This window comes from Crinia signifera, chromosome 5 (assembly GCF_055691185.1).
Source record: "Crinia signifera chromosome 5, ASM5569118v1, whole genome shotgun sequence".
NCBI classification, from domain to species: Eukaryota; Metazoa; Chordata; class Amphibia; order Anura; family Myobatrachidae; genus Crinia; species Crinia signifera.
The window spans coordinates 156081247-156098828 of record NC_139221.1 but is presented as its reverse complement, the minus strand read 5'-3'; the positions used below and the strand labels follow the sequence as shown (position 1 = coordinate 156098828).

The following is a 17582-nucleotide window of genomic DNA, read 5'->3' as shown; positions in this document are numbered from 1 at the left end:
GCAGAGAGAATTAGAATTAGATTTGGGTGGGGTTTAACTTCAAAGTGAGATCTATATTGCAGTGTAAAAATAAAGCAGTCAGTATTTTCCATGCACAGAAACAAAACTCACTCAAATCTAAATCTCTCTGCTCATGTTACATCTGCCCCCCTGCAGTGCACATGGTTTTGTCCATTTGAGAATGAATTTGCCTTTGCAAATGAACCAGAGTAAGGGCCTTGATGTGTAAATGACTGCTAATCTGTAGATGATGTTCCACTATAGACATAAAGGAAGTATACTCATTGTGTTCAGTGCAACAGAGTAGTCAGTCCCTTTGTATCGCTGATAATCCATTCCATAATCCATTCCATATGCCGGCTGTCCAAGCATCCTCAAGTCCCGCTGTATAAGCCACTCTCGGCATGTCTCCTTCATCCAAAATCACAAGCCAGTGCTCAGCTCTGCAGCAAAGTTGTGCGTACACGTGTTTGAGTGTGTGGTGTGTTTGTTAGTGTGTGACCCCCATGGCAGGCAACAGCAGGTAGTACTACATTTACCAGCAACCACCACACCTCCCAGCAGCCCCCTACCCAGTGTTACAATGTAAGAGAGGCCACTGGGAACCCTGGACCCTGCGGAGAGGCAAATATTGTTTTTATTTTACTTGCACCATAGACGTATCAGCACTGTACATTTTTTATTGGATATAATAGATATCAGGAGTGCGCATACCCGCGGTAATCCAAAATTGGGCATGAGACCTGTGAGGTATTTTTGTAGGTTAAACCTTACTTCCAAATGAATCCCCCCTTAGTCTTCTGATGAAGCTTCAATGCAAAATGTGAAATATGTAAAGACACATGCAGTGATTGCTTCTTTGCTTAAGTTTTCTTTTTTTTTTGATGATTTATTTTATGAATTTTCAGGCTGGACCCATTGAAGGGAAATTCTTTCTAATTGGAACTCCAATAATTAGAAAATTAAGTGTTGCAAATAACTCTGCCTGCATGGTAAGACATGAAAATATTTAAAAGCAGTGCATGCAAACTATTACTTATGCAAATACAGTACTAAATGTATATTGCATCTGGGTATGGTTGTATAATATTATTAGCCACATTAACTCTTATAGGACCAGATGTATCAAGCTTCAAAAAGTGATAAAGTGGGGCATGACAAACAACCAGCCAATCAGCTCCGACCTGTCATTTTTCAAATCTAGCCTATGACATGGCAGTCAGTAGCTGACTGGCTGGCTGTTTATCACTCTCCATTTTAAAACTTTTCGAAGCTTGATACATCTGGCCAATAATTACACATTTCCAATCATATGCCACCAGCAGCCTCACTAGGTTGTGCGGGCCACACCCAGGTGTAACCCTATGAGGGGGTGGCACTGAAGTGATAACTCCTCTTTAGAGACAGCAGCTGGATGTTGCACTGTAACATTATGAAGAAAATTTACTAAAATGAAATGGCTATGAATGCGCCGATTCATAGCCATTCAATGTGACATACGTTGGATATTACTGCAACGGCAAATGGCAAGCTCATAGGAATTCTGGTGTACGGATGACTGCACCATCTATAGAACTCTGCCATATATGGCCATCAGTTCTACGGTGGTCTGCTCATTTACTTACACTTCGTAAGATGAATTTGTATGTGAATTCAGCTCAAACTACGTATGAAATATCCAATGCATTTTCCATACGTATCTTGCTGAAACCTGACCGGTCAGTCAGATCCCTGCAGGCTTCTCAGTGTAAAAGATAGGAAAAATAAATAAATACATTTAAAAACGGTGTGTGGTCCACCCTCCTGGCTATAACCAGCCTCAGGTTCTAAGAGCCGGTCCTGGTTACAGAAATACAGGGGGGAGAAAAAAGCTGGGGTCCCCCTGTATTTCTTAAATCAGCATTGGGTTCTTGGCCTGGCCCTAGTTCCCAAAATATGGGGATAATATGACTAGGGGTCCCCCTGTATTTCAGCAAACCAACATCGGGCTCAAACAGCCGGAAGGCTAGTGCCACAGCCAGGTGACACTGTTTACACAAGCCCCACCCTGAGACTGCGGAAATTCTCTGTGACGTCAGTCATAGGGAATTCCGTCAGCCAATCAGGAGTGGGTTCACGGGGAGCTCCGCACCTGATTTGCTTCATAGACGCACATGTTATGAATTTTTAACATGGGTGTCTATGGTGGGAACCAACAAATGAAGTTGACCGCAAAGTCAATTGGGGTCAAGTTTGTGGTTGAGCCTAATTGACTTGGCCACACCCCTTCCCACAAGGTCATGCCCCCTTTTCAAGTGCACTCACCAAACTTTATAGCACATAAGGTGTTACTTACAGTGATGCCCCATGTGCCAGCAACCTACCAAAATGTTCTACAGACTAGTCAAGTTTATTAATAGCATTAATTTAATTAAGTACCATTAAAATTAACCCTGTGTATAGACAATTTTGTATGAGCTAAAAAAAATCTTGTAATATTGTGAGAGAGCAACATAACAATCTTTTGCACTGACATGTTTGTTTTCATGGTTCCTTAAATAACTGTGTTTTCTGCAGATCCCTTCTTTTGTGTTAGCACAATATCCAGACTGTACACTCCCATATGATCTACGAAAGGAAGGCTGGTCTGAAACACAGAATACAGGGGAAAACCAGGAAAAGTATTACCAGTGTGGTCAGATTCAGTGCTACGGTGACAGGGGTTCAATTGTAAATCTTGGCAGGTTAAGGTAAACTAAGGTTCAGTTCATTCATGTTACTTTTAAAGCTATTTATCATATGCAACACCAGCATTTCACTATATCGCTTTACTCTTTTGACCCACTAGGACTGAAGCCTATTCAGCTTTACTAAAGTTAAGAAATCAACAGTGGATGAAAAAAGGAACAAGAGCACTTGCTGTACAGTTTGTCCTATATAACCCTCCAACTAATCTATTTACGATGGTGTCATTGCTAACAGAACTGCCAAGATCAGGTGGCATCCTTACATCATCAATTATAGACTCCGTTAGAATCTACCGCATTACCATACTTCTGGATTATTTTATTATGGTATTTGAGGTAATTAATTGTAAATGGGGCCTAATGTACGTTTGGAAGGAATTGTTGTGTCTGTGCAATTTGTTATTAAAATAAAATTGTAGCAGGAGGCATTGGTAGGAGATAGACCATTGTTTGTGATTCACAATTAATTTAGGCCCAGGCCAACCTGTGTGAGCTGCAATTTAGAAATGCTGGTCATCAGATCTAGATACCCTGGCACATGAAGTCTGTCTCTGATGATACAGACCGTGGACCCACCATGCCTTCAAAACTGAGTAACAAGTCCCCGTTTTGAAGACTAGTGGACCAGGGGTCTGTTTGCAATATCGCAAAACTTGCTTTGCACATGTGCAGACCCGCATAAATAGGGATGAAAATGGGGTTGGCTCATGGGGAAGGGACATGGCCACACAATAGTACACCCAATTCAATGCCACACAGTAGTACAACCTTATTCAGATTACACCGCAAGGTAGTGCCCCATCGTAATGCCACACTGTAGTGACCTTTGCTAACATTACATAAAATAGTAGTGGCATTTATTTACATTACACAACACAGTAGAACCCCCTTTTTACTTTACACAGTAGTGCCCCTTATAACATATGCAAAAATGAGTTTTGTCTAAATGCTATCACATGAGAAAACTTCTTTCTCTAACATTTTATATAGGTGTGTGTGTGTGTGTGTGTGTGTGTGTGTGTGTGTGTGTGTGTGTGTGCGTGTCCTCATACACATATCCCTTTTTTGTCATGATTCCCTTGTGCATGCATTTTCCTCTTTTGCCACTTTTTCATAAACTAACCTAAACATCTATCTATAAAATTTATCAGAAATATCTAATATGATCTAAATGTAGCAGGGAAAGCGTATTCTTCAAAGAAGTTGCATTTTACCAATTTTAGTTATCTATGCCATACTGTAGATTGCAAAATGTTTGTTTTTTTTTTAAACACATTTTTATTAAGAAGTTTTTCAATGTTACAAATTGTACAATGAGTAAAATAAACATTGCAAAAAAGACATCACAAGTGTCCATTTTTGTTACAATAACATTATCACAATCAACTACAAAATGGTTTTTAAGTAACTTATTATATTTGTATTTACAGCTGATGTTCCTTGGAATGATACTAATTTCCTTGTATTTACATCTGAGTACTATGACTCAGCGGGGCATCAGAAGCTACTGGCAAGATCCATGGAACTGGGCAGAGGTTTGCCATACTTATCTTTATGAAATGCTTTATTTGTGCCAAGTCTATTATATTATTGCCAGAATGTGGTGGTCTGGTACTTACACACACGCACACACATGCACACACGCACACACGCACACACACATATATAATTACGTCAGGGTCAACAAAATACTGGTTTCTTTTTTTTTCTCTTCTTTTTTTTCTTAATGCAAACTTCTGTCCCTCTACGTTTACATCATTAGGCAACAGTACAGTATACTGGAAATGCATCACAAATAGTGATGCATTTGCAGATCCATCTACAAAAAAACAAAACATTTTTTCCATTTGCATCAGTTTAAGGCTTCAACAAATCTGGTAAAGGACCAGGATAAAAAATGGTCATCACCGATATCAGAGACACATAGAAACGCCATGGCACACCTGTGTTTTCACAATCACATCTAGAAAATGCCATGTCTCTGCCCCTCTGCTGGCTTCCTGTCAGTCACACTGAGACTGCTCTGCATCTTCTATGCATATGAATTTTGGGCCTGATTGAAACTTGATTGCAAAGCACATTTGTTTCTCAAATGGACAAAACCATGTTGCACTGCAGGGGGGGGGGGGGGCAAATGTAACATGTGCAGAGAGATTTAGACTTGGGTGAGGTGTGTTCAAACTGATTTGTAAATTACAATGTAAAAATAATGCAGCCAGTATTTAACATGCACAGAAAAAATACCTAACCCAAATCTAACTCTCTCTGCACATGTTAACTTTGCTCCACCTGCAGTGTAACATGGTTTGTCCATTTGAGAAAAATGTGCTTTGCGATCAAGTCTGAATTAGGCCCTTTATTGGTATTGCAAATTCTCTATACAGCGGTTCATGCTGAATTAGACCTCATATGCACAAATGTTATAACACATTTCATGGCTACATTTTTAGCCTAAATAGCTTTCAACTTAACATAAGGCCCATGTATCTCTATTGCGAGTATACAATAAGAAATGGGCTGTGGCCTTATATTCTTTAACATCATAATATCACATATGGTTCATGCTTTCAATGAAATGTGTAATGTATGATATTTGTAAAAATATTTTGGTCAACAGGTTTCTATCATTGTGTCCAGCCTGTGTTATTACATCAGTCAGCTGTACCACTTCATGCTTGCAGTAGATATTATTGATCATCTTCAGAAAGGATTTTTTGGAGTATTTATAAATTTCAGCTTGATTGCTGCTTGCGAAAAGGTGAGATTATTTACCATTGCATTGTTTCCATTCTGTCTGCAGAACAGGCTGTAACTACAACATTTCCTAAATCAGGATTCATTAATCCTAACAGCTGGACACTTCAAAGCAGTGCAGCCATGAGCTTTAGTGTGCGATTAATGGTGACAAGTGCAAATGACTAGCATCAGTTATCTCAGAAATACTGTATCAGCTTAGCTTTAGCCATCTTTATCTAATTAACACTTATTAGGAATGTCATTTACTAAATGGTTTCAGAGAGCTGGGATTGAGGTACTGTAACTGCTTTTACATACAGTATGTGCTGGAATTGCAGAACAAAAGACTCTCCTTAGCATTACTTCACTGTATACTTCTCCATTTTCACTAGTGGATAAAATACAATGTAATACAGTTGAGTAGCCCTTATCTAAATATCCGTTATTCAAATTATTCCAAAAACCATACATCCCAGAAAGTGAAAAAAGTAAAATCTTCTTTTTGCTAAAAACTTACTGGGGACATTTGAGGACAGGATATGTAACTGGTACTAAATATGTGCAAGAGAATGATTGCTTGGCATTTAAGGTCAGTGCCTGAGATATTGTAGTACCCAAACTTTGTTTCATGTTTTATGCACAAATAAAATATATTTGTGCATATTTCATGTGTTTGATGTGTTTGTACAACATAAATGCAATATACCTCAAGATACATCATTGAAATATAAATATATTCTGAAATACAGAATAATTTGTTATCCAAAATTCTCCTGGTCCCGAGCATTTTGAATGAGGGATACTCAACCTGTATCTCATTTTTAATTCTCATTGGGAGCACCCACGGAAAGTGAGGAGCACCCACGGGCCACGACAGCAGGATCCCAGCAGCAGATATGCTGTCAGCAGCGGGCGTCCCTGCGGCGGATGGGAACTAGTAGCAGTATTAATACCGCTGCTAGTTCCCATCTTTCGAAGGGACCCTGCTGCTGATGGCATATCCGCTGCTGGGATCCCGCTGCGGCGCTGCCACTGCCAGGATCCCCTCTACGGTGAGCAGCGGGTGAGTCCCGGGGAAGGGTGAATCGGCTCCCCTTCTTGGAGGTGGCTAGTAGTGTGCTTAAAAAGTTTCAGGGTGTCTCAATGTAAGTTGCTGCATTCACAGGTGCGCTACCGAAAGCATAAGAGACCATAGTCAGATGGAGAAACAACACCCACCACAGGGCTATTGCACATTTTAATGGTGTGGCCAACTGAAACATATAAGAATGCCACAATAGGTATTAAAATGAACACCTCAGTAATTGCACATTTGGCTGCATAGATGTACAATGAAAATAATGTGTAGCCCATTTACATAAACTCGCAGATGTCAATAGATGTTGCTGCCTGTACCTTTGCGTGTGACTCAGAATAAGGTCCATCATTTTTGTCACATGACTCACCCTGACAATCAGATGTGGTGCGACTCAAATAATCAGGAATTCTCAGATTAGGTTTTTTTTTTAGATTAACTGGTGCCCATTTATGCCTCTGCAGAAAAAAACTTTAATTGGTAATTGTACTATTACACTTAACATTTAAAAATGCTTATCCGTGTTATCAAACATAGAAAACATACTGTAATTTACCAAACTAATATCTCATTTTCTTTTTATTTAGTGGTCCTGTTGTTTGCATGGGATCATTCTATTTTTAATGACAATTAAATTAATAAAACTGCTACGATTTTACAAAATGATGGCTCCCTCTGTGGCAATATTTCAGCTCTCTTGCTCCAGCTCACTGTTCACATTGGTAAGAATACCCTTGTGTAGTAACAAATGTTTGTCTTTGTGTAATTACTGTATTTATCATTTTCACCAGTGGATTTTTGTTAAAGACCAAGGTGTGTTGCCTGGTTATAAATTTGTTTTATAAATTCTAATTATACTTAAAGTAAGATGTGGATAATATTTTAATAGCGCATATAACATTACATACTGTAAGTACAGTAATTAATGTACAGTATAAGACATTACCCCACCAAATGAGATGACCACAAGACCATATATATAATTATTGGAATTTAAATATTTTCAAAGGTTACGAAATAAGTAAGACTTGCTCATCCAATATTTTTCAATATACCTGTATAGCTCCAGTAAAACACATTGGCATAAGTCTGTCTTAACTGCTTAGTCCATAACCTAAGTGGATTGTCTAATACTGCTTGATGAGCTCAAGTACAATATGAGTGATAGGAATCATGTTGCCAAATAACCAAAGAAATGGTTAAGTACTAGCTACTTTATAAAGAGTAATATAGTTTGAATAAAACATCTAGTAGATCTTTACAAGATATTTCAAAGTATTGCTTTGTCTCTTTAAATGCTCAAGTGATACACAAACGTACTGGTGCCTTTTAAGTTGTCGTCAACCGTGTTTTGGTATTAAAATAAAGTCTACTGTTAGACCTTGCTATTTTGGATTAAATGGAAATGAAATAACATCTTATTAATACATTTGTATTTTATTTTGAACATTATATTTTCTTCCCAATGTAATTGGTAATATATTTTTACTTAAAAAATAAATAGCTGCCTTTATACCGTATAACTCCATGCAGGGTTTTTGTGTGACATTACCTGTATACTCTTCTAAAGTAGTTTATACAAGGTTGGCTCCCTGTAAAAAATAATGTTGGTTTCACTACTTACATATTATAGTCTATTAAAATGAAAGTGTGATTAACACTAATATACTCTGGTGCAATGAAATTAAAATATGATTGACCTCTTGTATATTTTACCTTACAGGTCATTGGAATTGTATGCATGCTAGCCTATTCCTCTGTAGGTCACATCATATTCTCTGAAAACTACCCATTTAGCAATGCACTAAATTCAATCCAGACTATTCTTCTACATTTGCTTGGAATTCGAGGATCAAACAACATAAACTTTATGCGTAGCCAAATCAAATCTAAGCACTTTCCTACAGCTTGTTTCTATGGAACACTCTTTGTTATAATTACACTTTTATGGAATGGAATGGTAAGTTGGAATACTATAATGATACAATATTAGATACCAAATTCAGCTTGAGTTTCCCATATCTGAAATGCCTTGGACCACATTTCAAATTTACTTATTTTGGAATATATGTATTCCATAATGAGATATCTGGGAAATGGAACACAAGTCTAAACACCTAATGCATTTATGTTTTATACACAACTTATATACGTAGTCTAATGGTCATTTTATACAATATTATCAATACTTTGGTGCATATTTTGGAGGCTGCAAATTCTCACATTAGCGATTCATGCGGAATTAAATCCTTATGGTGAGATGCATTAAACTATTAACATATGCGTTTAGTACCGCAAAGGACAGCTATTGTGATAAGACTCCAGTGGCCGCGGAGCATGCTGAAAGGGATCGGTATTGTATCCCTCAACCAGCGCTGCGGAGAGAAGCCCACAGACTTCTTTTGTGTAATGCCGGCTAGCATTAGCCTCCACAACAAAGCTCCACATTTATAGTATTTGGAATTGCTGTAAAATCCCACAAAACAGAGTTTTTACCACATTTCTCATGTACTGCACTTTGCCTCTACCCCTTCACTGCATTTCTCTGACCCCCTTTTACTGTGTGTCTCTCAACATCTCCCTCCCTTCACTCTTTTTGCTTCTCAGCTCCCCTTCACTCTGTGTCTCCCAAGCTCCTCCTTCACTCTGTCTTTGTCAAACTAATCCATGTAGACCTTCAGTGGTCAACCCAATGTATATCGACCTAATATTGGTCGACCCAATGACCCATACCCGTCTGTATGAGGCTGACAGTGAAGCGTCCTTATAGGGAGCGTGACAGAACACTGGCCCTCAGACTGTAAATAAGCATGTTAAATATAGGGTTTTCTATGAGGAAACCACAGCAGGCTTCCTACACATCATTCAGAAGCCACTAGCCTCACCATAATAAATACAGATCTATATACAGTATAGGGAGTAAGAGTATGCATGGCATTAACACAAGCACAATCTACACCATCACTTTATTCAACTGTTGACTAATGTTAGTTTAAAGAACTCATTACCTTAAACTATCTGTCATTCAGCATATCAGCCTTACCTTTACTAACTTATGTCAGAAATGTTTCGCAACAAAGTGGGACCTTCTCCAGAAGGAGCAAAGGCAATCAATTACTACCATTCAAGATATAAAGATGAAAGGCAGTGATGGAACATTGACAGTGCCACTTATTTAATTTAGCATTACAGGCATTTATTTGGCTGTTTACCAGGTGTTACTGTTTGATATAAAGTCATATAGCAATTTAAATTTAAAGGCTTCAAGGGACGTATTAATCCTATCTACAGTATGATGGTTCTTTTGGGGGACATAGCTGAAGCAGTATCTTGGCTAATTACCTCTACATTGACTTCCGAAGTAGCCAATTATTTTAAATTAATGTTGTTGTTACAGTAGCATGAACCACTTTCTTTAGAATGCCAGCCAGTATGGCTAGCCCTTCTGGCCAGTCGTGGCTCCTACCTGTATTCTTTGTAGGTGCTGCCATTAGCTTCTGCTTCTCTGCCCGGCACCGCAGCACACTCAGGGGCAGAAGTATTAAGCCTGGTGAAGAGATAAAGTGGAAGGTAGTAACACACCAGACAATCAACTCCTAACTGTCATTATTCAAACATACATACATACAGATAGAGGTAGATGCTCAAATTAGTTCAGTAATACTACTCAGGTGCATGCAAGGGAGGGGTTAATTCTGGTTAAGTAAAACAAGACATCCACCCCCCCCCCCCCCAGCTCACTGAGTGGTATTAGTAACCAATCTTGAACACTACATGATAATAGAATTCAGAGATATTGGTTACATATACCGGCGCAGGTGTATGCCATGCCCCCAAGCCATGTCAAGGCTTCTCTGTATATTGGGGGTCCCTAGCGCTATATCTAGGTGCAGGGTGCGGCATCCCAAAAACTCATAAGCTAGAAAGCCCAGTGCGGCACGCCAGTGAGATACTTTAGCTGATTGGCGGGTGTGCTATCACCTTCTACTCTATCTCCACTTTATCTCTTTACCAGGCTAAATGCATCTGCCCCAAAGTCTATTGTGCCCCTGGCCCACTGTCATGCTCACTAGCCACAGTATTAGGGGGAAAAAACCTTGATAGTGGTGGCTCACATGCACATTGACTTGTATTGCATCCTATTCATCCCACAGAACACGTGTTCTCAAAGTCGGTCCTCAGGACCCCACACAGAGCATGTTTTGCAGGTCTCCTTACAGAATCAAGTGAAATAGTTAGCGCCACCTGTGGATCTATTCAAATGTGTCAGTCAGCAATGAGTGCACTTGTTGGGTGATCTGGAAAACGTGAACCATGTGGTTCTGACCGACTTTGAGAACCACTGCCATAGAAGAACCTAACGACTGGCGCGTGTGTGTGTGTGTGTGTGTGTGTGTGTGTGGGGGGGGGGGGGCGGGGGGGGGGGGTGTGCATGCCAAATCGTGCCTCCCTTCTTTCCTGCATCGTCTGCAGCCCTAGAAGCAGAGATGAGATTGCAGAAAGGCTACCCATTGGAAGCCGTATCTGCCGATCACAGCCCAGCATATGATGAACAGATAGCCTCTCTGCAATCACTGGGCTTTCTTGTGATGACAGACTTTTACTGGGGGTGGGGGCTGCAGCCATGTATCTGACTAGTGGCAAAGACTAGAAGGCTTTGTAAGATGAAATAAGTGCATTCTGTTTCACAATGCATCTCTTTTGATCATTGAAGTTACACTGCAAATACTTAAATTGTGGAATATCCATATTTTATAAAGCTGACCATTCATACAACCAGCAAATGTTAAGCTTGCTACCTGTTGATTACCTGGTAATCTAAGAACATTGCCTTATATGGTATTTTGTAAATGTTTCTTTTTTTTTTTTACAGATAAAAGGAATTCTGACTTCAGTTGTAAAATGCTCAAAGAAAGTGCATCGCAGCAAACACCTCGTGACATTTTGGGACATTGTTTCTCATGTAAAAAGATCGGTGCTTTCGATTGTCAGTCGACAAACACATAAGACCACGGACAGCATGCCTGTAACTGGGAGTGTAAGTACTGTAATCACAATTACACAGTGGGTACACTATTAAGATGCCTCTGTTATCAAAGGAGGCACATGCTGATGATCCCTTCCCATAGAGTTTTCTCCTTCACTTATCATCAAGTGTACTAAGAGTTTGTCTTCAATCCTGAAGCCAAAAATACTGGATGTATTATTTATTTAAGTCTTAGGGCAGGATTGCCCTTATCACATATTCTCTAACATATGGGATTAGTATTGCAAAGGGCAGCTCTTACAATAAGAGCTGCCTTCTGCGAAGCAGCCAATGGGAAGGATGAGTGGTCCCCAACAGCACATTCCCCCCTTATGCTGACCCTGGCTGCTGCTGTGGGGCTCTGCCTCCTCCCTGCACTTGAAAGGTTCTAAAGGTGCCCATACACGTTACAATTATTGTATACAATATTGTATACAATATCGCATCTCGTAGCATATCGGTTTTGCGATGAGATCAGATGAGATGAGATCTAGTACAAAAAGTATGTGCAGCACATACTTTTTGTACTAGATCTCATGTCATCTGATATCATCGCAAAACCGATATGCTATGAGATGCGATATTGTATACAATATTGTATACAATAATTGTAACGTGTATGGGCACCTTTAGGGAGGAGGAGGTAACTGGTTCGGGCAGCACAGCAGGAGGCTACCCGGACGCAGGTGAGGGGGGAGCAGCAGGGGTCCATGCAGGGCAGCAGGGGATGTGGTATGAAGCCCATAGGCTTCTATGGGGTATCAGCAGCTTTTGCTGGTGACATTCTATCCTATCAATACAGGCTAGAACCATAAATCATCAGGATCATGCACTGACCAATCATACACCTAAAGTGGATGAGTGGGGCTCCACCTACAATTCATTATGCTATGCTTTTATTGTATAGTAGTGCTTCTCAGGAGGGAAGAAAGACCTTTATATGATCTAAACTTAAAACTTATTTTTTTTTTACTAAAAGAATTTCTACTTGGATGAATTTGAGGACCTGATGGATGAGCTTCTATTTCGGCTAAACGCTATATCAAACAGCCTACATCACTCTCTCCCAGCCAAGTCCCATTGTTACACAGAGGAAGAAGATATGAATCACTTTGAGACCTGCTCTACTTTTTCTTTTAAACAAACGACTATAGAGGTATTGTAAAATAAGATGTGTAGATTTATGCATGAGCACATATTTGCTTTTTAACACAGTGTTGTAGCAAAGGGGGCTGCCTAATGACAATTTGTTGGGGTCACCTATTGACACTACTTAAATAGGCATTGAGGAAACTAATGCTACCCAGAATAACATTGGGCTGAAGGCCCACCCTTTAAAATAGTCCCAAACATCTCTTTGTTGCTGTAGACCAGGCATTCCCAACCACAGTCCTCAAGGCACACCAACAGTGCAGGTTTTAGTGATATCCAGGCTTCAGCACAGGTGGTTTAATCAGAATCCCTCAGGTACTAATTAAGTCACCTGTGCTCAAGCCTGGATATCACTAAAACCTGTTATGTTGGTGTGCCTTGAGGACCGTGGTTGGGAATGCCTGCTGTAGACAGACAAAATTCAATGGCAGCCTGCTTCATGAGATGCTGGCTGCGGTGCTGATGGATCAAATTCTATAGAAGTTTTGCCTATGATGGCAGTGCAGTGAAAGGCTTCCCAAACGTTGTGTGACATAGCACAAAGGTGCCACCCAGACAACATAGCCCAGGGCTGACAGTAAAAGCAACAGCACTACAGGGTGACATAGGGAAAAAAAGAAGATAATAGCCATTTTTGCATGATGTAAAATTACCGCCGGCAATAGGATACTGCCATAAGGTCCCTGAATGTCACAAGTGAATGTGGAAACCGAAGTGCTTTCAGAAAGACTAATATGCTGTAGTTCATTTTGGTAAATATAATGAGATAAAATAATATTTGAATGAAATGGGAAATTAGGTTCATGTATTGAGATCTCATCTTCTGTGTTGTATTCTATCATTATTTTCAGGGTGATGATAACTTACAGGAAGAAAAAATGCTGGTGGAATCAGTAACTGTGAAGAATGAAGTGCAACGGTAACACAGTCGTTTCATACACTTATACTTAACACTATTAGGTTGACAAGCATTAGTTCAACACGACTAGGTCGACATGCATGAAGGTCGATATGACTGAAGGTCAACATGGGGTTAGGTCAACAGGGTCATTAGTTCGACACAAGCATTAGGTCGACATGGGAAAGGTCGCCAGTCAAAAGGTCGACAACGGGTTTTCCACTCCCCCCCAATTCTGACCTAGTTGACATTGGCACAGAACGTAGCACCGTGTCCCCTCGCTTCGGGCACAGTGCCTTACTATGCTCATCGCACTATTTTATTCTCCCACGGCGCCAGCATGGTTGTACGCTTGCCAAACTATCTAAAATAAAATAACTTAAACTCCATAGTTCATACCCCCACTATCCACGTTGGCATGGAGTTGATTTTAGATAGCGTAGCGAGCCACCGAGCCCGCAGCGTGGGCGAGCGAAGCGAGCCCCGCAAGGGGACTCAGACGCGCGGCGCCATGCTGGCGCCGTGAAACTACACAAGTACCGTATGGGCTCATCTATGGAGCATGCACAGTACAAATGCATGAAAGATCCAAAGGCAAAACTGACTTGTGTTCAGCTTTGCAGTATTTATAGGTGTTTATACATATTATATACTATACTATATTGGCGGAAATGAGCATTGTAGTCTGGCTATCAATTTTAATTTTTTTCTTTCCTCAACATTTGTTGGTGGTCACAGGAATGTTTGCTTTGTCTTCCATAAAAGGTACCATATCTTTTATGAATGACTATAACAGGCCAAATAATTAACACTGCTGAAGCCAGTGAAGGTGTGTCCAAGGACGCAGCCACTGTCCGTAGCATGCCCAGAAAATAGAACCGACGCGCTTCTTGGCGGCCTGACCCCAAACAATAAAGGACTCCATACACTACTGTAATTTGGTCCTATTTGACCCGATTTACCAAATCGCTTGTGTTTGATATCACATCCGACCCGATGGGCTGTTCCGTATGCATTGGGTGGGGCCCTAGAGATTCAACCTCCTGCACATAAAATCTATTGGATCGGACCCATCAGATTTGACAGTTCGGCATTGTGAAAAACATCTGCTGGATTGTTGTTTTTGCTGGACGTTTTTTGTCCAAATACTCGTGGATTCGACAACCAGCGTGGATTCCAACTGTTGGAACGTTTCTGGCAACCAGAAGATTTAATTCTGACATATAGGCTGAATACCCCTATATCGATCTATATAGTATATTTCATCATTTAAAATCTATTCTCAAAATGTAATGATCCATTAATGTTTTTAAGATGTAATCAAATGAATAAGTAGTTGATTGCTGCATATATTATAAATAAATAAAACAATAATTTACTTTCTATTCATATATTGGAAATTCTTCAAAAATGTTGATAAAGCTGTGTCCAGTGCAATCCTAATTAATGCACAACAGTTAAGGTGCCCATACACGTTGCGATAAGCAATGTGCAATGTGATGCATGCTCCCGCATCGCATGCAAATTGTATGCAAAACGCATACGTTGCAATGCAATGCGATCCGCCCGATAACACATCGCATTGCACGCTGTTATCGTAACGTGTATGGGCACCTTTAGAAAAGTCTGTTTGTCTTTTAATGATGTCTGCAAAATTTGATATAATATAATTATATTGACATTGTTTATTTAGAGTTTCTACTGTACCTGAGGATTACACCACTATGGAGGACATTCACTCAAAGCAGAACTACTCTGAATGCGTCAATGATATAAAAATAGAAAGTGAAGAATGCACTCTCAAGACTCAGCATGGAAACGAACTGTCATTTGGAAATAATGCATTCAGTACAGATTTTTCTCAGTGTGTGTATGGTGAAAAAAGAGGTCAACATGTTCTACGTAATCATAAGGAGATGTGGCCTGCTGTTTTGTCTAGGGATCCCAGTGTGGATACTATCAGTCTTCAATGTCATAAAATAGAAAGTAGAAAAAGCAGCCAAATGCGCTGCACTTCAGCCAACATTGTGACTAAAAATCGCAAACCTCTAAAACGCTCTTACACCATAATTATTGAACCACTGGAAAGCAATAGCATAACTTCTGGGAGCAAGATGGCTGATCGTGAAAGCAGAATCCCAGCTAACCAAAAAGATGACAGGGGCTTTCAGGAACAGAAATTCTATATTTTCCAAGGAAGCCATTGCGAAATTAAAATTGAGAAGGAAATACAACAGGCACATGCAGAAACCATTGTACATAGACCTATTCAAAAGAATGTTATGAACAAAAATGTGTTAATTCAAGGGGATAACAAAACACGCACTGGCTACAATGTAGATGCTGTCCAGTGCTCTATTAAACAATGTTGGTAGCTCAATGTTTTTGTCTGCATGAGATTAAGTTGTGAAAAATATCTAATGGACATGTGTTTGAAATGTTCTGTAGTGATATACCATAGCTTTACAATAATATATTATCTTGTTTCTTAATTAAAATTTACATTTAATTGTGGAAATTATAGTTTCCTGGATGTCTCTCTCTCTCTCTCTCTCTCTCTCTCTCATATACTCTTCCCATTTCTATACTTTTATTCATCACACAGTGGGCCAGATGCACCAAGCTACAAAAGTGATAAAGTGGAGGGTGATAATGCACCAGCCAATCAGCTGTTAACTGACATTTTACAGGCTGTATTTGAGAAATGTAAGGAGCTGATTGGCTGGTTGTTTATCACTCTACACTTTATCACTTTTTGAAGTTTGGTGCATCTGTTCCAGTATGCATTTGCCATATGTGCATAGTAAATTGTGACATTTGACAAAAAATATAAAAAGTACAAGTTTGCCTTAAGAAAAAATTCTAATTTAATGTATAGAATCTGGGAATCCTACTCAGCTTAATAAATCTTTTTACTGTGTGAATAGGTGTTAATTGCAACTAGCGCTTCTATTTGTGACCCTAGGGCCACTAACCCCATTTCCTAATTTAATGTATGTTTTCGAGCAAACACTTTATATTTGGAATCTCACCACAAGAAATGATACCCTTGCTCTTGAATTTAAGGATTACTCTAATGAACACCATGCCAGCACCTATACTTCAAATTAAAGATGAGCGGTTCAGATTTTAGTAAATCCGAACGACCTGAACTTTGGGGAGCCAGGGATCTCCTCCTATGCTCCAGATCACCACTCAATTGGGATCCGGTTGCACTACATCAGGGGTGTCCAAACTTTTTGCAAAGAGGGCCATATTTGATGAAGTGTAAATGTGTGGGTGAGGACCATTCAGCCTGACATTCTTTGAATGATTAATCACATCAGAATGGTACCCCACTCTGCCCCCATTCACTCTATGTCCCCCAGCCTGCCACTTCACTGTATTTCCCCCAGCCTGCCCCCATTCACTGTACGTCCCCCAGCCTGCCCCTCCTTCACTGTATGTCCCCCATTCACTGTATGTTACCCACTCTGCACCCATTCACTCTGTCCCCCAGCCTGCCCCCCTTCTCTTAATGTCCATCAGTGCCTCCCTTCATTGTATGTCCCCAAGCCTGACCCTCCTTCACTTTATGACTCCCATTCACTGTATGACCCCATTCACTATGTACCCCACTCTGCCCTCTTCACTGTATGTCCCCCAGCCTGCCCCTGCTCCCCTTCTCTGAATGGCCATCACTGCCTCCATTCACTGTATGTCCCCCAGCCTGACCCTCCTTCACTATATGTTCCCCTCTCTGCCCCCTCCCTTCTCTGTATGTTTCCCAGCCCCTTGTGTGAGCCAGAGGGAGGAGAGGCAAAGCAGGTATTGCAAGGACAGGAGATGCTTGAGCTCCCCCTGCTGCCATTCTCCGCTGTGCATGTAACGGGAGCAAGCTTCCCCCTTGCTGCCCCCCTCCCCAAACACTGCTGTCACTGTAATTGTGGAGGAGGGTGATATACGATTGCAGCAGCAGGGGTAGGACGC

The 17582-nt window shown here is 40.4% G+C and overlaps 1 protein-coding gene across 1 annotated transcript in view; it reads left to right on the top strand.

The window, feature by feature from the left end:
- The window catches only part of PKD1L1 (polycystin 1 like 1, transient receptor potential channel interacting), a 167611-nt gene extending 151505 nt beyond the window's left edge, over positions 1-16106 (top strand). Inside the window, exons 42-52 of the mRNA XM_083145173.1 lie at positions 909-992; positions 2557-2729; positions 2828-3062; positions 4157-4261; positions 5344-5484; positions 7125-7259; positions 8261-8497; positions 11411-11575; positions 12543-12719; positions 13567-13634; positions 15307-16106. Coding sequence (XP_083001299.1) covers positions 909-992; positions 2557-2729; positions 2828-3062; positions 4157-4261; positions 5344-5484; positions 7125-7259; positions 8261-8497; positions 11411-11575; positions 12543-12719; positions 13567-13634; positions 15307-15988 — 2202 coding nt within the window. The 3' untranslated portion in view covers positions 15989-16106. The remainder of the gene's footprint in view (positions 1-908; positions 993-2556; positions 2730-2827; positions 3063-4156; positions 4262-5343; positions 5485-7124; positions 7260-8260; positions 8498-11410; positions 11576-12542; positions 12720-13566; positions 13635-15306) is intronic.
- The last annotated feature ends 1476 nt before the right edge of the window (positions 16107-17582 follow it).